The sequence below is a fragment of the Delphinapterus leucas genome, chromosome 13 (assembly GCF_059928025.1).
Source record: "Delphinapterus leucas isolate spDelLeu-1000000601 "Yukka" chromosome 13, BTC_Dleu_Yukka2, whole genome shotgun sequence".
NCBI classification, from domain to species: Eukaryota; Metazoa; Chordata; class Mammalia; order Artiodactyla; family Monodontidae; genus Delphinapterus; species Delphinapterus leucas.
In genome coordinates, this window is record NC_143141.1 from 93,446,838 (window position 1) to 93,466,856 (window position 20,019).

Genomic DNA, 20,019 nt, shown 5'->3' on the forward strand with positions numbered 1-20,019 from the left:
GAACGGTCTGGATATCCGGGGAAGGCCGGAGGAGCCGTGCCTGTTACTACTGCGGTCAGCCTCCTGGTGGGATAATCACCGCCAGCCCCTGAGCAGACGAGCAGCTCCCACGGGACCGCCAGGGACGCAGGGCTTCAGACAGGAGCGGGGTTAATCTCGACGCAGGGCGTCCACCCACAAGGTTCTGAGCGCCCAGGCGGGGGGCCCACCAGACCCCCACACCCACCCTCGCGGGGCGCCCGCGAGGCCCCTGCGCGCACCTGGTGCAGGGCGCCCACCACCTTGCGCGCCTCCTGGTAGGCGGTGTCCGCGCTCCAGTGCGCATTGAGGGCCTTGAGCGCGGCGGCCAGGCGGTTGTGCTCGCGCAGCCACAGCGTGTGCAGGGCCGCCAGGGCAGGGACCTCACTGGCGCGGCCGTCCCCAGCCAGGAAGCAGGGCGCGCGGGCCCCGGGGGCGCTGGGCCGGGACGCGCAGGCCGGGGGCGCGGGCGGCGGCGCGAAGGGCAGGAAGGCGCGGCCGGCGTCCCGGTAGCGCGCGTTGACGAGCAGCAGCCCCTCGGCGCTGGTCCAGTTCCGCAGCCGCTGCTCGGAGGCCGGGGAGCTGCCGTACACGGTGGACGCGTCCAGGAACGAGGTCAGCCCATTCATCTGCTGGCGCGGGTTCACCCAGGACACGTTGCCGAAGAAGGCGCCTTGGGTCCCGGAGCCGCAGGTGGGTGACGAGCGGTAAAAGGGCAGACAGGCGGTGCCCACGGCCGGCGAGGCGTTGGCCTGGAGCTGCGGGAAGGGCACGGCGGGTCAGCTGGGGTCCTGGGCCCCCTCCTCATAGACGCTAGGCGCCCCGGGCCGCCCACCTCCCTCCAGCACCGGCCTTCCTCTGCCAGCGCCCCAGGGGTCCCGTCCGCTCTTCCGTGGGCAGCCCTTCTCCTCCCAGGGTCTGGGCGATTAGACTGGTCGGAATTCCCTTTGCTCTGACTCATGCAGCCCTGTGGTGGCGCCCACTTCCCCCGGCCCCCCAGGTCTTCCTTTTGGTGTGTTCTGCCTCGCCTGGGGGGCCACCTCTGCGGACGCCAGGGGTACCCCGCCTGCTGGCTCTCCTTGGCCCACCAGGAAGCCCCTCCTCCTGCCCGTCCGGCCTTCCTAGCTCAGGGCGCCACATGCGGAATCCTGGCTGCTCGGCCAAGGTTTCTGGAATAAACGTGAGAGAGGACCCCAGCCCCAAGCAGTCTCTGCTCCTAGGTGGAAAATGCCCCTTGCCAGCCTCGGAGATATTTTCTTAGGAGAAGTAATTAAAAACCCTGCCTGTATGTCTCTTACATTGCAGGTCGGAGGGAAAACCAGAGCAATATTAACAGACAACAGTTCTGCAAAATCTCTGTCAGAAGTTCACGGCGCCTGCTCTGAATCTAGCGGTTGTATCCCCAGTGGCTTGTCTGTTAGGCACGCACGAGCGGCCAAGATTCAGGTCAGAGCGCGTTCTCTGCTTCGCTGTTTGTGGCAGTGGAACAGCAGCAAAACTGGAGGCGACTCCAGTGCTCATCAGTAAGGAAATCGGGTTAAAGAGGTCAAAATGCAAACGCGGTGGGATAGGGAGGGTCATGAAACCCAGCCTCTGTCCGTTTAGCGAGACGGAGAGAAGTGTAAGAACTATTGCCAAGTGGCCCATACCGGGTTCAGGACGTGCGTATAGTAGGACACAAAAACTGTAAGGTATAAGCACACACACACGTAATCTTATACACATATATGTGCAGATAACTTCTGGCAGGAAACACAGGAAATTCATAATGGCTGTTACCCCCTGGGGACAGGACCAAAAGGGACTTGTGTCTGAGTTTTGAAGACCGCACCTCTTAGTTTCATAGTAAAAATGAGGAAGTTTAAAAATTCTACCTGTATGGGAAAACACGGGCTTCGGTTCTCACAGGTCCGCTGGCAGTCGGCCCCGCCCCCGAAGGCAGCGTGGCTGGCGCTCTGTGGCGTGAAGGCCAGGTCGTGGTCAGTGTACTGTCCCCACGCCATCAGGAGGTCAGAGTACTGGCCGTCCTCCGTCACAGCCTCGTTGGAAACGTGGATGACCTGCCTGCTCACCTCCCGGACCTGGGCGGACAGACCAGAGGTCACGTGTGGGAGGCCGTCCTGCGGGGCCGGGGGAAGCAGACCCCTGAGGTGCGGTTAGCCCGGGGGCTCAGGGCTCCGCGCTCATTCACAGGACGCTGGCGCTCCTGGGGCAGGCTGGGGTCCCTGGGGGCCCCCCGGCTCTCCTCCCCGACGTGCACGGGTGGTGATTTACGGCCGAGTCGTAGTTTCCTCACTTGTAAATAAACATAAAAATGCTGACCTCTGGGGACTGTCGTGGGGGTTAAATTGAGTCATCTAGCGATTAGTGCCATTTAATGCTGGGCCTAGAGGGGCAGAGCCCTGAGCCCGAGGGTTGTTCCCAGGCCTTGAGGCCCAGTGGCGTTTGCCTGGCCTGAGTCAGAATTGTTTGGGATCGGTGACTTTCTCCTTTCCACTTTTTTGTTTCTGAACCAGGACGTCTACAGCTCAGCTGTTATCCCGTGCCCGTCCCACCATTGCATTTTGGGGGCAGGCTTGCTTTCTGGTTTCATAGGCCCCAAAAGAGGGGAGTTTTGCCCCCGGAGGGGTCACACCCAGAGCTTCCCCATCCCTGATTCAGATTATTCAAAGGATGAGATTTGGGGGTCTGAAAATGGTGCGATTTAGATCAGGTTTGGGATTTTGAGTTGATGCTGTGGCGGGCTGAGACTTTGGGGGGCCTTGGGATGGGGGTACATGCAGTTTGCGTGTGGAATGGATATGACTTCTGGGGTCAGAGGGGGACTGGTAGGCAGGGTAATGGCCCCTGCAGATGTCCATTCCCCCATCCCTGGAGCCTGTGAATACATCGCATGGCAAAGGGGACTTGGCAGACGTAGTCACTTTAAGGACCTCGAGATGGGGATCAGCCTGGATTCCCAGGGGGTCAGATCTAACCACATGGGTCCTTAGACTCTGAGACCTTCCTTGACTCAGGAGAGATGTAACTTCAGAGAAGAGGCACAGAGAGACGCAGCCTTGCTGGCTCCGGGAGGGGGTATAAGCCGAGGGATGTGGGTGGCTACCCGCTGGTTTATTCACTGAAGCGAGCAGTCGAATTGGGGACAAATGATCCATTTTTGGACCCGAGTGATCAGTAGATTAGGTATGAGTTTGTTTGGCAAATGATTTGCCTCTGGGAGTAGGTAGCAATTATCATCTTTGCCACTTAAATGAGTGAATTAATCAATTGTAAGTGTCTTTGAACGTGTCTAGTCTTGTACCTATTTGTAAAGAGTCGGAAGCTGGATGAAGCTTAACTCTGTGTTGTTCCGCTCACTGGCTGAGTGGCTCTGGTCTGTCAGAGCCAAGTTCCCGAGCTATAAGGAGAGGAGACCTTCTCCACCCCACAGGGGCCGGGAGGCCCATCATATAGGCGCCCGCGCAGGGGCCGGCCCGACTGAGCGAGATCTCATCAAAGCCTGGCTCCCTCCAAGGTGAGGGGAGGTTTGCTCCGTCCTGGGAAACCAGTTCCAGCCCCGTTTCAGCGGCACTCACCGGGGGCAGGGGGAACCCGTTGTACAGGAAGTGTGGGTTCCAGCCTCTGGGTTCGCTGATGCCGTCTTCGTAGGCGGGGGGCAGCCACCTGGCCAGGGCTGTGTTGGCGGCTCCCCACCTAGGGTGGTCCCTGTGGAGACAGCGGGGCTCCGTGTTTGAGTCGAGGAGGGACAAAGCAGCAGGGCCGATGCAGTGAACTGTCCCCAGGGACACAGTGGAGCTGGCGCCCCTGGGGTGATTGTAGAGGGTGAAGCCCTCTGTCCAGTGGGGACCACACGCCCCCGTGGTGCTGAGACATTCCCGGGCTGTAAGGGTGCAGGTGGTCTCGAGGGAGCTGACTCCCAAAGCCCACATGCACGTGCCCTCCCTCCTCAGCACCTGAACCTGGAGCATCCTGCCTCTCCCTGTGTCCCCCACCTTCGCTGCCCAGTTTCCCTGCTTTTCCTCTGAAGGCTGCGTCTCACTCGGGAGCTCGCCATGGGCACCTCCCTGGGGCTCCAGACAGAGTCACACCTGAAACCCTGCCGTGCTGAACGTGCTCCCGTCAAAGCTCCTACAACCAGCTGGGCAGGATGCCCTTTCCTATCGCCTGTATTTACCTTTAGGACAAAGTTTCTGCTAGAAAGTTGAATCTTTGGAACTTGCTGAAATGTCCTAAATTCAGAAGTGAGATGGTTGTATTAATACATTTGTTTGAATCAAAAATAAGTCAAGCTTTTTCTGAGAGAAAGTATCAGCAAGTCTCAGTTGGTTCACGGATTTGACAGTGAGCATGGACTCGGCTGATTAAGGGAAATGGGAATGTTTTCCATAAACAGACTGATCTGCAGTTTCACTCTATTGGTCAAAATATATTTTGATGAAAATATAAAGTGCACGATGAGGCAAAGTTGTGTCTAATGACATTTTGATTTTACAGGCTACTTACAGTGGCCTCTCCTGTTGCGGAGCACAGGCTCCGGACGCGCAGGCTCAGCGGCCACGGCTCACGGGCCCAGCCGCTCTGCGGCATGTGGGATCTTCCCGGACCGGGGCACGAACCCGCGTCCCCTGCATCGGCAGGCGGATTCTCAACCACTGCGCCACCAGGGAAGCCCTACAGACTATTTTTGAGCATGATTTTTGAGTCATGCAGGTGCCTTTACGTCAAAGGGACCAGTATCAATAAGAATCAGTGTGCCCCAGAAATGTTTCCAGCAATGAGGAAATGAGAGACAAATGATTGGTAACTAGTCCTTGTGCAAATCACATGTGAATAGTAAATATATACGTATGTGATCACATACGTAAATGTATAAAATAAATACGTGACTATGTAACATTTAGAAAATACAAGAATAAAAAGCCTAGCGAGAATACGTAAAAGTAAAGGACTATGTAAAAGGAGAAAATAAAATACTTTAATCATAAAATATCCTACATTTAGAAGAAAACCATCAGACAAATTAGAATGGAAATGTTAGTTCAAAGACAAAAGAAAAGAAGGGGAATTTTCTGTTAGAGAAAAATTTGTTGGTTTTCAAAAATGGATTATTTGGGTACAAAATTTTTGTGGTATCCGAGGTCCCTCGGCCTTTATCAACACATCCCTATGGCCATAATAGCCATGGGGGTGTTTGTTTGGTGGTTGCAGAATCTTCCAGAAAGAAAGGAGTGAGGCTGGAGTTTGCAGGTGGACAGGAGACAACTTTGCTGGGTTCTTTGAGGTCATGTAGCAAAAGCATTTGCATTGGAAAAGATTGGGATCTAGGCTTTCTAATATTCTTTCCCGCATCTGATGTGTAGACACAACATTTAGGGAGTGAAGTCTACAGGAATCATGGCAAGCTAAAGGATTTTTAAAACTTTTAAAGTATTTGTAAACGTAAATATTGAAGAATTAGTTGCTTTGTTTTGACACTAAATTATTTTACACCATTTGAGACACAATGTCCGCCCACCATTCTTGTATAAATGGGGCTGGTTTGGATGCTCTGCCCAGAAGTAAATGAACCACGGGCTGCCGAGAACCTTCTAAGCTCTTGTTTGAGGCAAGAGCCCACAGTTCAGGCAGGGACACCCCAGGGTTCCTGACGCTGGAGAAAAGGCACTTCTGTGGCTCACTCCCAGCCCTGCTGCTGTGTCCAGGGGCCACTCGGGAATGATGAGTAGCAGTAGGTGGTGATGGTTACTTTTGCACGTCTGAAGGGACAGTAAATGGGGATAATTCTAGTTTTAATACTCCGTTGGTCTCCAGCACAACCAAAGTGGCTTAATTTGCAAAACCATATGGATAGTAATGCATTTAATCAACTGCAGTAAGTCAGCTTTAATACGGAGCTCTGACCTGCTACAGCTGGTTTCTCTTTATTGAAATTCCATAAAGTGCATCCCTTTCACTCAATTGAGAATAATGAGAATGCTGATTTAACTGCTCAGGGGACTGGGTGTTTTTGTTTGTTTGTTTGTGTTTTTTTCTGATTGACGGTCATGTTTCAGCAGCTCCCGGGACATCACATGGTTTCTGTGACCGTCTCACCCTCTGGTCGGGTCAGAGCCCAGCCTGCTCGGCAGGACCCAGGGGCACCATGTGGGGACCTCGCAGCCACCGGGCGGGGCCCCTCCAGGCTTCCGGCATCGCTCTACAATGCTGCTAGGCTGGAGCAGGATAACCGTGGCGGCCCCAGAGGGTCAGCTTTCACCAGCACGTGTTTCCTTTAGTAGATTTGGATTGACGACCACATTGGAAGTGGTCGCAAAGCTGACAACAAGCAGGTGACACGTCTCTGGAGGAGAGTTTCAGGAGGGAGACAGGTGTCTGCTCCCCCCGCGGCTCCACGTTACTGGGATTTGTTTGAAACACCAGCTCCTGTCTCTCAGACACCAGGCAGCTGAAAATCTGCTCCGGGGGCTATTTTTATAACAAGTGGATGTGTGAACATTTGAGGTTGGTGTGGGCAGGTTTTGAACTAGCAAGTCTGAGCCTGCAGAGAGAATCGGCCACCTTGGGGCCGATACTCAGCGGCCCTTGTGTCTCATTTATAAAACAGTTAGCGAGGCTTCAGGGTGGTATCACTTGAGTTTTCTGAGCAGGTATGTTATGTTTGGGGCAGAAAATAAGTATGAAGTCCCTGCTGGTCCTTTGGATCTAGTTGCTGTAAATACTGTGACACAAGATTCAATCGTCATCACGGAAGGAAAGAAAGGGACTCGGCCTCCACCCACAGTTCCCTGGAAGGTGCGTCCCCCAGAGCCCATCAGCAGGGGACGTTGGCTGTCCCCTCCTCGGCGGGCAGTGGGGCTGACAGCAGACAGCGGAGCCGGGAGGGGCGCCATGGGCAGAGGAGACCCCTGACCCTGGTCCTGCCATCTGTGACCCCACATCCACCTGCAAGTACAGTTTCCCCAGAACACGGCACATGGGGCCCTGGGGGCGCTGGGGGTCCGGAGGTGGCTGGGGTCACCTGGAATGTTTGGGGGTTGTCAGAATGGACTGACCTTCTGGAAAGAGCGATCAGAGTATGAGACGGCCTGAGTCGGTGGCTGAGAGTGGACAGCAAATACACAGAAAAAGAAATGGAAGAAAGCTGGGATGACCTCAGGGACACCTGAAGGTTTATGATCAGCATCGCTGGTGAAAGTGGTACCTGGCTGCCAGGGAGCTGAAGACCTTTAAAATCTGTGTCTTATTAAAGATACACACAGAAGTATTGGAAACATGGGCGTAAGGAAGAGGCTTGACCACTTCTTAATATAATGGAGTCAATATTGTCCACTTTCTTTAATGAAACCTCAAACAATCTATGGAGACTCTGCCCTGATGACACCTGTCATGTTCAAATACAACTTACAGGTGAGACCGAGGGCGCTGAGGAATTACCTGTTGTTGCAGGCGCCCGTGATGAGCCTGTACTTGTTTGCCAGGCAGGTGTTTGGACATCTGGGGGGAAGCATGTAGGGCTGGCATCCGGACAGGTTTGCAATCGTTTTCAGTAGATCTTCTGATAAAACATCTAAGGAACAAACACCAAAGCTTCAGCCCTCGATTGTAATAACAAACCTACCTGACGGGGTAAATGTTCTAATGTGATCGGGATTCACACAGAAACCTCCTCATTCTTTGCAGGAAGCCCTTCCTTCTCCTTGAAATCAATCCTCTCTCATTTAACCCCCTTGAGTGTCCTCGTTGCTAGGAACGTGGGGTTTAACATTTATTTTTGCTTTGCGATCTTTCAGAAAAACAATTCTGAGAGCTCTGACCCCAGAGGCGAGCACTTCTCAGAGGCATCCGCAGCCTCGCTTGTGGAATCTCCAGCGTTTGCCGTGCTGCTCGGCTGAGGCTGGGGGCCCACGCCCTGACCTCAGAAGACGGCGAATCCTGGCCTTTATCCTCCCCGCAAACCCTACCTCAGTCAAGTTTCCTAACAGTATCCACGTGTCCATCTACAAAACCCTTCTTTTCTCCTTCATGTTGATGTTTGGTTCCTTCTCATAAATCTTTCTAGGTTAGGGCCCCAGGAAACAGTCTCTTATTTTTTGCCAGTTTTGTTGCTGTTTATTTGACAAATCAAAGCAAGGACCACTTTCTTGTCTGTTGGTAGAAGGAATCACTGGTTACTCTCCAAGATGGTTTGTATAAATCTTCAAAGATAATGCCATAAAACTGGCCAGATCCCGATGAAATCAAGATAGAAAAACACTGGAAGACACGCATCCCATTTTCAAACTAGAGAGAAACAAAACTAGCTTAATTAACGTTCACTGAACAACCTCTATGGAATGACTGTATGTGGACAGTTAAATGAAGCTTAGACTACAATTTTTATTTAGTCGATAGAGAAATACACATTCCTTAACAAGGTGAGGCTTCGCACCAGGAAACGCTCAAGCACATGCGAGTGTCTAACAGACAAAGTCCATGAGAAGAACCACAATGTGACTTCCCTGGTGGCGCAGTGGTTAAGAATCTACCTGCCAATGCAGGGGACATGGGTTCGAGCCCTGGTCCAGGAAGATCCCACATGCCATGGAGCAACTGAGCCCGTGGGCCACAACTACTGAGCCTGTGTGCCACAACTACTGAGCCCATGCACCACAACTACTGAGCCCGTGTGCCACAACTACTGAGCCCACGTGCCTAGAGCCCGTGCTCCGCAACAAGAGAAGCCACCGCAATGAGACACCCGCGCCCCGCAACAAAGAGTAGCCCCCACTCGCCACAACTAGAGAAAGCCCGTGCACAGCAACGAAGACCCAATGCAATCATAAATAAATAAATAAATGCATTTATTTTTTTTAAAAAAGAACCACGATCATAGCTATGTTAATACAAAACCAATGTTAGGAAACATCCCTAGGGGAGGGGTGCCAACATTTGATTGTAGATACTGTTTGGTGACGAACTGATGGGGAAACATTTGGATCCTTTCACTTTTACTAATTCTGAAATTTCTAGACTGGCTATGCTGATAGTGGAAATAATAGAAAACAGCCTAGACTATGGGGTTCTTCAGTTCTGCACCACAGCCCGGCCGAAACCCATCAGCTGAATACACCTGCAGACCTGGGCAATGGCCTTGCGACTCTACACCGTGAACCCGACGCCGGCAGGACCTCTGACTGCAGTCATGGCTACCGGAGTCCCAGCTGCACCGGGACAGGACTGCGGACCAACAGTCCTTAGAGACAGTTTTCAACTGCTTCAATAAAAACATTTCAAATGGATCTTTGGTTGCTCTAAAGTTGATTAAACTTAACTTCTAAGTTTAGTATCTGAGAATTCAGGTTAATCCCGGTTTAGCTGAGTCTGTCTCATTCTAAAAGCTAAGTAAATCAGCATGAAACTAATCTACAGCTAATTGGGAGGAAAAACTCAGAGACCAAGTAGCTCACGGCACCACATGGAAAAAAGTCTCCACAAGTTCATTAAAAATAATCTTGTTTTTTAATTCCTCATCATTGGACTTAGAAATATGCCTATGATCGCAATCACTTTCACTCAGTATCTTAACATCAACAGAGCCTTTGATGGGATGCAGCTCGCCCCTCGTGTCTGCTGGTTTGCCTGTGGCCAGCCGAGTGGACGGCCAGTGTGACTGCCCCATCATAGGGAGGAGCACGTTGGCTCCCAGAGGCCTGAGCAGGACCCTGAGGCAGTTTTCTCAGGAGAAGCGGGGCTGCTGTCCCCGTCTCCCTGGAACACACTGTGTCCCACAGAAGTGAGTTTCCCCCAGGTTTTAACCAGGTCGGTCGGGGCCTTGAAAGTATCCCTCAATCATTTCTTACCACAGAGCGGGACACTTAGGTTATTGAGCTGCTTCTCCAAACCCCATCTGAACAGCAGAGAAGCAGTGGTTTCCCAGAACAACAAAACCAAGCTACTGAGCCTCTTAAAGAGCCGCTCATTTGTCCTGTGAACGAGTGGGCATCGTGCCCTGTGGGGACACCCCCGGCCCCTGCGCAGCCCTGCCCGGCCCTGACCTGCCCCCCTCCCCCGGGTGCTCACCTGTGGGCGGCCCAGACGGTGCAGACCCTAGGTGAGCCCTCCTCATTGCCTCCTGCACCGACACCTCCATGATGTCCGCCGCCCGGGACGCGGCGCGGCTGGTGGGCTCAGGGAGTTTGGAAAAAGACAGAAGCTGTGATGGAGAAATGGTTTCTCTTTTGTGGAGGTTTCTGGGCACAAAGAGGAGATGTAAAGTCAATTATTATTTTATGGTGTTTGGTAATTACTAATCAATCACACACACCTTTACTTAGTACCTGCCAGGCGACAGGCAGGTGGGGATTCAAGGACCCCATCCACAAGGACTGCGGGATTTAGTGAAGGGATGGGACCCTAGTGTAGACAATCTTCCAGTGTTGAAAGGTGAGGAGAATGACCGATGTTTGTCTTTTACAAACTTGCGTAGCCAACTCATTTGACCCTCATAACAGCTGTGTGAGATCAACCTTCTCATCGAAGTCCAGTTAGTAAGCGGGTTTGCTAACATTGCCTATACATATACCATACATTGCCATGAAAACTAAATTAAGTTGGTTTCAGAACCCTTTTTGACAATGGCTCATCTGTGTATGTGTGCCGCTGATTCGTTCTTCTTGGTCACTTTGTAATGTACGTTAGATTTTTGTTGAGATGAGGTCGTCTCAATTTTCATGTTGATAGTTTTTCTAGCTCATTGTGCAATACTGATTTTTAGTGTTATTTAAGGGTATTTTAAGTGCTAATTAATGATTCACTGAGAATATTACTGTGGATAAATAAATTGATTTTGTAACTTGAGAAAACAACCCAGTTAGACGTGAGGGTTCCAGCTGATGGATGGGGCTCTGAGAGCCAGCAGCCTGTCCTGGTCCCAGGCCAGATGTGCTGAGGCTGCGACCCTGCTGTGTCCGTGTCAGTCACGCATCTCACGGCACAGCTGAGCAGGTGACGGAGCTGCTGGCGGCGAGAACTGCAAGTCCTGCCGCGGGTGCCCCTCACCCTCCCGTCCCTCTGTCCTCTCACGAGGGTCCCCGGCCTTCGGGATTCCAGCAGCTCCCACCACAGGGGACCCACCTGCCTACCAGCATTTCAGGGCCCGGGGACCCCTGGAGGGGCAGGACCCAGGTGGCCTGTGCAGGAAGCTGCCGTCACCTGGTGGCCCCTGCAGGGTTGCACCACTGAGGCCCCAGGAGCCCGTGTGAGAACCAGCTCTAAGCCTAACCTGAGAGCCGTGGGGGCAGAGCTTGGGGGCAGGACACCCCCTACCACTGCTGCTTGGGTTTCTGGTTCACAGCCCTGAGGTCTTGGGGAAATGGCCCAGTTGTGCTTCAGTCGTTCTGCCAGCTCTGAGCAAGTGGATCCTTCACACATTTCCCTTGTTACTAACAACGTGGAATGTGCGGAGCCCACTGAGCGGAGGTGGCGTGCAGGTGCCAGCTGAGCACTGGCCCACATGACTCCGTGTCTTCAGTTACTGCTCGTCAAAGCGCGGGAGACCGGCGCTAGGCGGGCCCATTTTACAGATGAGGGAGGCGGTGCCCCAGGATGACAGCCCGTGACTGACGGAGACGGCCTTGAGAATCGAAGGTCCTACACGTGGCACGCTAGACACCAGCCAGTGCGCGTATAGACGGACACGATAGAGAACTTAACGTGGGAGCGTGCTGGACTTGCCAGCGTGTTTTCCAAAGGTACTGTGAGGCCGTGAACTTTGAGGGTCAGAGCTTTTCCTTACAAGCTCCCACGGGAACCAGGTTCAGAGACCCCGGGCTCCAGGCTCAGAGACGAATGAGGCCATTGCTCAGGGCTGCCCACCCATGCTGGCGTGTGTTTCCACACCCTGGACGCCGCGGTAGATGTGACATTGGCCCCCAAAGACATCCAGGTTCTGACCCTCAGGCCTGTGTACATGTTCGTTTCTACAGCAAAGGGAGTTAAGTTGCAGGTGGAATCAAGGTTGCTACTCAGTTGATCATAAAAGCGGATCTCATCCTGGATGACCCAGGTGGGCCCAGGGTAGCCACAGGGGAAGGTGACAGTGGAGGGAGCTCGGGAGATAGATGTGACAGCTCCAAGACGCAGGAAGGGGCCAGGAGCCAAGGGATGTAGGTGGCCTCGGGGACGTGGAAAAGGCAGGAAACACATTTGTTCCTGAAGTTCCAGGAAGAACACAGTTCTGCTGACACCGTGGTTTTGGGCCCATGAGGTACGTGCTGGACTTTAACCCGCAGGACGGTAAGGTAGAAATTACGTTGTTGTAGCCACTGAGTTTGTGGTGATCTGTTACGGTGGCAGCGCCCGCGGGCTCTGGTCCTGCAGAGGAAGCCGGGTCTTTCTGGGAGGACAGGAAGCCTGGCCTTTACTGGAAGGAGTCCTTCCAGGAGTGAACAAAACTCTGTCTTCCAAGGCTGTTCGCTGTGTAGACACCCTTGGAGAGCCGCCTGGAGGGAGGCAGCCAGGGCCCCTTCTCAGGAGAGCTGGTGTATTAGAAAACAGACAGGATCTTCCTGGGCCACCGCGCACCAGCCCCCGGGCCCTTCCCCAGGCTGCGGCCGGCCGGAGCCCCAGGGCAGCAGGTGGGCCTGTGCGGGCCTGGAACTCACCTCCCCGTTTGCTCAGGCCTCAATGGGGACAGCCTCATTCCCAGGTTTCTAGTGTTTTTCTTCTGCTGTTACTAAGATCCACTGTGCAGCACAGTCAGCGAGTAGCCTTTGTTCCAACATTTACATTTGAAACGAAGCCCCCAGGCCACAGGCTTTGCAAAAGGTCAGTTCCCCCTCGGGAGAAAGCAGGTCACCTCAAGAGAGGATGGTGCAGCCCTTCGCTGCAGGGGGGGTCCAAGGAGGCTCAGTGCCTTCTCTCCATGGGGGTTGTCAGTAGCTCTTCCCCCTTTTCATGGATAGTTGATATCATAGTCGTGGACACACTAACAGAGTCAGACTTCAAGAGATTTCTTCTTTCTTTCCCCTTTGATTGAAGTTTTTATAAAATAAGCAAAACTTAGTTGTAGCCAATATGGACAATAGGGCCTTTTTCTGGTGGAATAATAGAAATTTGAAGTAAACCAGCCTCTGCCTTGTGATATTTTGTATCTTGAGACCTTAAATAATTATTAGTCAGATTCCAGTAAATTAACACACTTGTGAAGATAAAACCTGCTTTTTAAATTCTTGTGTGTTTGTCGTGTTTGCTTTACAAACATCTAATGTGAGACTATAATATTCTTAATATTGATGTCACTTTTATATTTAAAATGAAGGTGTTTCTTAATGATTTAAAAGGAATGCGGGGCAGATTTAATTCCTAGGTAAGGTTACAGCTGTGTCACAGAACCCGGACGCTGGGGCCGTGTGTCTGGACCCCTCCTGCCCCCTGGGTCTGAGGCCAGTTCTGCAGGAGCCAGGCTCCCTCATCTGTCTTTTGAACCAGGATATATTGAACCCTGTCATCTGTCTTTTGAACCAGGATATATTGAACCCTGGCTGCATCACTGCCCTTTGCTCTGTTTTGCTAGAGAGAGAATTTGAATACGGTTCCTCTCGGTTGTTTGCATGTGACCCCGGAAATGAGAATAAGCTCACGTGAGTCTCAGCCCCTAATTTGTAAGGTGGAGGAAACTGTGAAGAATACGGTGGGCAAATCCGCTAAGCCACAGGAGCTGGCACACCTCCTTCCCACTCCCGGGACGGTACCTTCTCATCGTGGAGTAGACGGCCTCGTCCACCAGCAGCTTGCTCGCCTCCACGATGCCCCTGACTCGACACTCCTCCGTCTCTCCTACGAACGAAGCATCACACCGTCAAACGCAAAGTTCACAAACTCCCCGCCACGCGCAGCCGGATGTAGTGACAACCACGCGGCGTCTGGGCCCCTCCTCCGTGGGGTCCTGGGTCCGTTTCCCCATCTTAAGTGAGTGTTGGTTCCTCGCTGGCAGAGACCCTGGGGATGGGGAGGGGAGGGACCCAGCACCATCTTTACGCGGGCAGCCCGGCCATTCCTACTTCTCACTTGCCCTAGCCACCTCCAGGGATTCTGAATAACTTCTTTTCTGAGTTTTAGTTACCTAAACCAGTGGTAAAGAAAGTTTATAATAAGAGTTGCCTATTTTAACTTGTGCATTTAAGAGAAGATAAACTACTCCAATACCCCAGCAGTTTGCAGTGAAAAGACCCTTATTTTTTATTTTAGTTTTTAGTGCATGGTATGTTTAACAAGTTCTGTGGTATGAACGTTTGCATTTCCCCAGAATTCGTATGTTGACATCCTAGCACTCAATGGAACAGCGTCAGGAGGAGGGGCTTTGGGAGGTGATGAGGTCGTGAGGATGGAGCCCCCATGATGGGGTACCTGCCCTCGTATAAGGGACCCATGAGCTCCCGCCCCTCCCTCCAGGCGAGGACACAGTGAGAAGAGCCCGTCTGTGAACCAGGAGGAGGATCCTCACCAGAATCTGAAGGTGCTGGAGCCTTGATCTGGGACTTCCGGCCTCCAGACTGAGAGAAGCAGAGGTCTATTGTGTATAAGCCCCCCCAGTCCATGGTTCTGTGATCGCAGCCCAAATAGACTAAGACAATAATTTAAGATTCCGTCTTGGGGTTAAAACGTGAGGTTCCAAATGAATATCATAAAGTAGGCAACTCCTTTCATTAATGCACACAAGTAACTTCTGTTACTAAATTACCTTTTGCATAATCAATACTTCATCAAAGGAAATGCATTCATTTCTAAGAATAAATAGAATATCAGAATGTTCTTGAATGTTACACATCTAAATAGAAAGAAAGCTATTTTTACAATGGTAAATTTCCATATCTTTAGAATTACGTAGGCATAGCGTATTCCAGAAAAATACATTAAATTCCTGAGCAAATTTAGGAGGATTAAGTTACCGGATAGCTTTTGTCCTAAAATTTAACGAAAGATTTTGTTGCAAGAAGAAGTAAAGGGACTCGAAACTGTAAGAAAATTTGGGAGAATCAGACGGCAGGTTCCTGGGAGGCGGAGACCTTGTCAGAGTCCATCCTGCATCCAGGAACCCAGCGTGGGGTCTCGCCCCTGGTGGACCCACAAAGGCACCTTGAAGGACGTCGGGTTTTGCCTGCAGCCCCTCAGTGTCCTTTCCCAGCCATCAGCGCACATTCCACAGCGTGACTCCCTCTGGTCCTTCCTCTGTGCCCCCTGCGCTCCTCCAACCCCGGGCTGGTGGAGGGCACACGGGGCGGAAGCGGCCTCAGCTCGGCCGGGTCCAGGCCACCACGGCCATGGGTTCCTGCCATGGGGTCTGAAGCACATGGTGGGCGTGCGGCACAGGAAGCGGGCAGAGCGGAGGAGTCAGGGGGACCCCAGAGGGGCCACCAGCCTGGGGCTGCAGAACCCGCAGGAGAGGCCGGCCTTTTCAGGGACCCCTGCCCTGGGGCTGGAGGGGATTTCACTCAGCTCTCAGGACTGGGAGCCCCACGAAAGTTTGGGGTTTAAGGCCCTGTGACCTTCATGTACTTCCTTTCGTTCCCGTCCAAACCGTCCGTCCACATTTTCGTTTCTGCGGTCAGCCTGGCCCTGCGTTGGCCGAATGCACTGACCCCCCTGCCTCTTAGGTCTCCTGCAATGAGATCAACTGCTGGCTCTTCGCAGCACTTGGCAGTTATTTGAGAACAGATTCAGTAAAAAGAAAAATGTTTGTCTGTCACCACTGTCTTTGGAATTAACAGTTGCTAGAGAGATCCTTCCTTTTCTTGACGATATTCACATTGTCATTTAAGCGTAATCGATTGTATTTGACTTATTTGACTTATTCTCCAGTATCTTTCCTTACTATGAAGTAGTTTACCGAGTTCCTAAAGATAGTGTTACAGGCTTGCAGACTATTATCTCTTCAGATATTGCATAAGAAATATATTTTTGTGCTGAAAATTCCCCATAAAAGTGTAGTTCTCATCTTGAATTGCCTCCAGTCTCTGCCGGTAGCGGGCGGATGTGACCCGTGTCGCCTCCTCCTCACCGTGGGGGGGGTCAGGCTCACCTCCCTTCCTGGCTCTTCAATCACCTCCTTCAGCTGCTGCTGGGCAGCTACCGGGGCACGGGGTGGCGTCCAGAGACGCAGCATCCGACCGTAGGACCACAGACTGGGAGACCTGGAACCCAACCTCTTCTTTTCAGGTCTGAAAACTAAATTCGAGGGAGTTTCCTGATTCGTCTGATCTGGAGACATCAGCCTTCTGAAGATGGGTACCACCCGAGGGGGTGCGCTACCCATAGAAGGTCCCCCCGAACATGCTCATCTCATATGGAAAGAGCTGGAATTCAGGAAGCCGTTATGCAAGAAAACACTACAGGCCAGAAAGAAGGAAGTCACTTATTTCCAAAGAGTGACTACTAAAATAACAAGGCAAGAGTGCTGGACTCTTCCTCTCTGAGCTGTACTCTCGACTAACTCCGAGGACATGGTTTTGCTCTGAGCTCTGTGTTTAGTCCTGACTTTAATGATACCTGTTTGCTGAAACCCAATGAACTGGAGTAAGTCTGCCAACTTTCCTTGTGAAACAGATTCACTCATCAGGCTGGCTTCCCCAATCCCCCATCTGCAGCAACGCCTCTGCTGCCTCTTGTTCATTTGCGTCTGATTCTCTTGCAACAGCTATGACGCGTTGGAACACACAGGTGATTGCACTTAAATCTTGACTTTGCACAAACACAAGAAACGAACCCCAGTCCGTGAGGTGATGAACTCACGTGGTTTCCATGATAAGCGCTATTCGGAGCTTTTGAGAGAGGACTTGAACTCCTGCTGTGCAAACCTGCCTATGGGTCACACACTGATGTGACACCTAAAGACAGCTGTTCCTGAGTGTTTATCAACCAGGCTCAAACGTGTGTGTTGTTTCCACGTGCAGACCTGGGAGGTGAGGGTGAGCATGGCCACAGCTCCGCCGTCTCTGAGACCCTTGGGACCTCTACTTTCTAAGCTGTGAACGGGTGACTGGACCCCACAGGCAGGTGGAGATGGACGTCTGTGGTCCAGCCCGGACCTGGTCCTTATGCCCGGGGCCCCCAGCCGGTTCTGAACAAGCGACAGGGAGCAATCCAACAGCTCGTGTCACAAAGTCTGTGAACACAGTGACATAAACCCAAATGCAGACAAAAAGTCTGGTGGGATCGTCATTGAAATTTTGCCTACGGAGAAATGTGACTGATAAAAGTTATGTTTCAAAGAAAGTTCGACACTTCTGTATATAAAATAGATAACCAGCAAAGACCTACTGTATATAACACAGGGAACTATACTCAGTATTTTGTGGTAAACTGTAAGGGGAAAGAATCTGAAACAGTGTATATGTATGAGTAAATCACTTTGCTGTACCTGAAGCTAACACGATACTGTAAATCAGCTATTCTTCAATTATAAATGAATAAATAACTAAATAAAAAAGGAAGTTAACCAGTGCGCAATTATTTTGTTTAAAATGACCATTGGCTTGTCAACTGGGAAAAAAAAAAAAATCATTGTATTAAAGGCTGTAAAAGTGAAACACTGCAAGACTAAGGATATTTTCTAAATAATTAATTTACAAAGTAAACAAGTAATTAGCCAGCTTCAAAATATTCTAATGAGCAATACATTAGGCTCCAAATTGCAGTATTTTTATCAGATGCTATACTGTGCATTAGTTATATATATACTGAAAGTCTGAGGAAAAAAATAACCTCTTAGAGATGGGGAAACAATCAAAAATTGCTCTAGCAAAGCTGTAGATACACCTTTCCCAATTTAAAAAAAAATATGACATCTAAAACTAAAACGTCCAGTGAGCAGATATATTTATATTCTGTTGAATGGCTCTCACTCATGACACCTTTGTCACTATGCTTTTGTAGAACTAGGACTGTAGTAAATATCGAATGCAACGACCAATTCGCAAAGCATTTCCTGCACCCATCTGCTGTGATGGGTTTGCTGGGCTGGGAGGAGGGGGACCGCATCGTGCGGGTATTTAAATGGAATTGGTTTCTGTTTTTTTCTAGTTCGTATTGTCCAGGCACGATGCACTCAGTACTTTAGACGGAGCATCTTATTGACACTCACAAATAGAACTGTGGTGGAGAATCTTCCAGTTTTCTCCATTTTACAGACAGGAGAGTGGCCCAGTCAGTAGTGGGCGGGGACAGAGCCTGACCCCGGCCTCCTCATGGCCTTGATGGCCAGGCCATTTTCTTAAGGAGCATATGGGTCTGCAAAGGACTTTGGTGCAACTGTTCGTGTGGCCCTGAGGCCCCTGTGTTCAATGAAACTGGAGACTCCGTGGCCCTCAGCAGGAGACACCCTGGGGTGGACGTGGCTGCGTGGACTCAGGCCGCTCATCAGGCCTGGAGGGTGATCAAGGGGCCCGGGGCTCGGGGGAGAGGCCAGGGGAGCAGAATGTCCAGCCCTGAAGAGCCCAGAGGGGCGAGCCTGCCCGGGGGGCCCGTGTTGCAGAGGCTGGTGATCAGAGAGCATCCTCGAAAAGCCCTCCGACACCCTGCTCCAGTCACATCCCTTCTCCGTGTTTGGGACCTTTTTTTCCAAAACAGAAGCAGAGTTTGAGCTGTGATGATTTCAACCACAGCATAGCTATACCTTTCTTAACTGAATTTGACATTGTAGCACCCTGATTCCTGAAAATACAGCACAGAAGTGATTTAATGAAAAATGATTTTGTGATACAGGAACAAACAACTACGCCCAAAGAAATGTTTTTCAAATATATGAGTAGGTAAAAATGGAAATTTTCTATTGTGTAATCATAGGAAAATCAGTTATTTTTCAGAAAGAATTGTATTCTAATCCTTCTAAACTCAAGAATTATTGTTCTTTTCCTGGAAAGTGAAAGAGACACTGAAGAGGTCTTACCTGATTCTGGAGAACCCACGATGCTTCCTGTTCTGGTTGCTGGGAGCAATAACGTTATGATTTCAGAAGACCGTAATTTATTGTTACTCACCCCAAAAGAGGGCCTTGTGTCTCAGGAGGAAAGAGAAGACAGCTCCGGCACAGGCCACGGCCAGTGTGGTGCCCAGGACGGCACGAGCTCCCATCCTGAAGAGGAATTGAGAGCATCAGGTGGTCAAGGGCACGGTCAGCCGCTCAGTTAGAGTCCCTGCCGACGACTCTCCACGCGCTAGTCCCTGTGAGGCAGCTGCTCTCAGAAGCTTGGGTCTGAGCGCTGGGGGGTTCTGACCCACATGTCTGTGGTGTGGACAGGCCTTACCCGCCCAACTATTTGAAAACAGATCCCTCCTCTTGGGCAGCTGTGGTCACCAGAATAGCTCAGTGACAACCTGTTTTATTTCATGGTGATGCCCTAATGCCGTAAAACTTCTGGGGATAATTACAGGGAATAAAACAAATCTATTTCCCATAACACATCTCTGTAGAATTTAAAAAAATGAATAATACAAGGAATTTAGCCTTTAGAAAAGAGGTAAATAAAATTTCTAAATGCACATGGGATTTCCTACAACATTCTTTTTCCTGCCTATAAACTGATTTCAGAATTACGGAGCTGTTAAGACAAAGCAAAAATTCCAAATCCATCATTTCCATTTTCCCAGTTTTTCTTCTCCTAGCATCGGATGTTCTGCTGCTATTTTGGGCCCACGAACTTTGTTAAATGGGGTGGGGCTGACAGGGCATCCTGAGTGGAGTACGTGTCAGGGCCTGCTGACCTGTGAACCGACCTGGCCGCACGTGCCGGCCACGCTCTCTGCACTGAGGTTACAGGAAACCTAACAGTCGTCAGCCCCGCGGCTCTGCTCAGACAGCCTCCCAGATGTGCCCTGAGCCCACAGAACAGCCTCCCTTGAACTGCTTTACAAGTTTCAGTGATGGATTTCTCTCAGAAAAAGGAAAGCCAAAATGTTTCACAGCCAGACCCTCTCCTCCGCTCAGCCAAGAGGTAGGTGTGCAGGACAGGTGACCCTGGATGT

The 20,019-nt window shown here is 51.1% G+C and overlaps 1 protein-coding gene across 1 annotated transcript in view; it reads right to left on the reverse strand.

Annotated features, from left to right (window-relative positions):
• TPO (thyroid peroxidase) overlaps positions 1-19,670 on the reverse strand; it is a 38,749-nt gene extending 19,079 nt beyond the window's left edge. The window contains exons 1-7 of the mRNA XM_022561471.2: positions 19,035-19,670; positions 13,752-13,836; positions 10,081-10,250; positions 7,456-7,588; positions 3,597-3,726; positions 1,893-2,099; positions 261-776 (exon numbers count right to left, since the gene is read on the reverse strand). Coding sequence (XP_022417179.2) covers positions 261-776; positions 1,893-2,099; positions 3,597-3,726; positions 7,456-7,588; positions 10,081-10,250; positions 13,752-13,836; positions 19,035-19,128 — 1,335 coding nt within the window. The 5' untranslated portion in view covers positions 19,129-19,670. The remainder of the gene's footprint in view (positions 1-260; positions 777-1,892; positions 2,100-3,596; positions 3,727-7,455; positions 7,589-10,080; positions 10,251-13,751; positions 13,837-19,034) is intronic.
• Between the last annotated feature and the right edge of the window lie 349 nt (positions 19,671-20,019).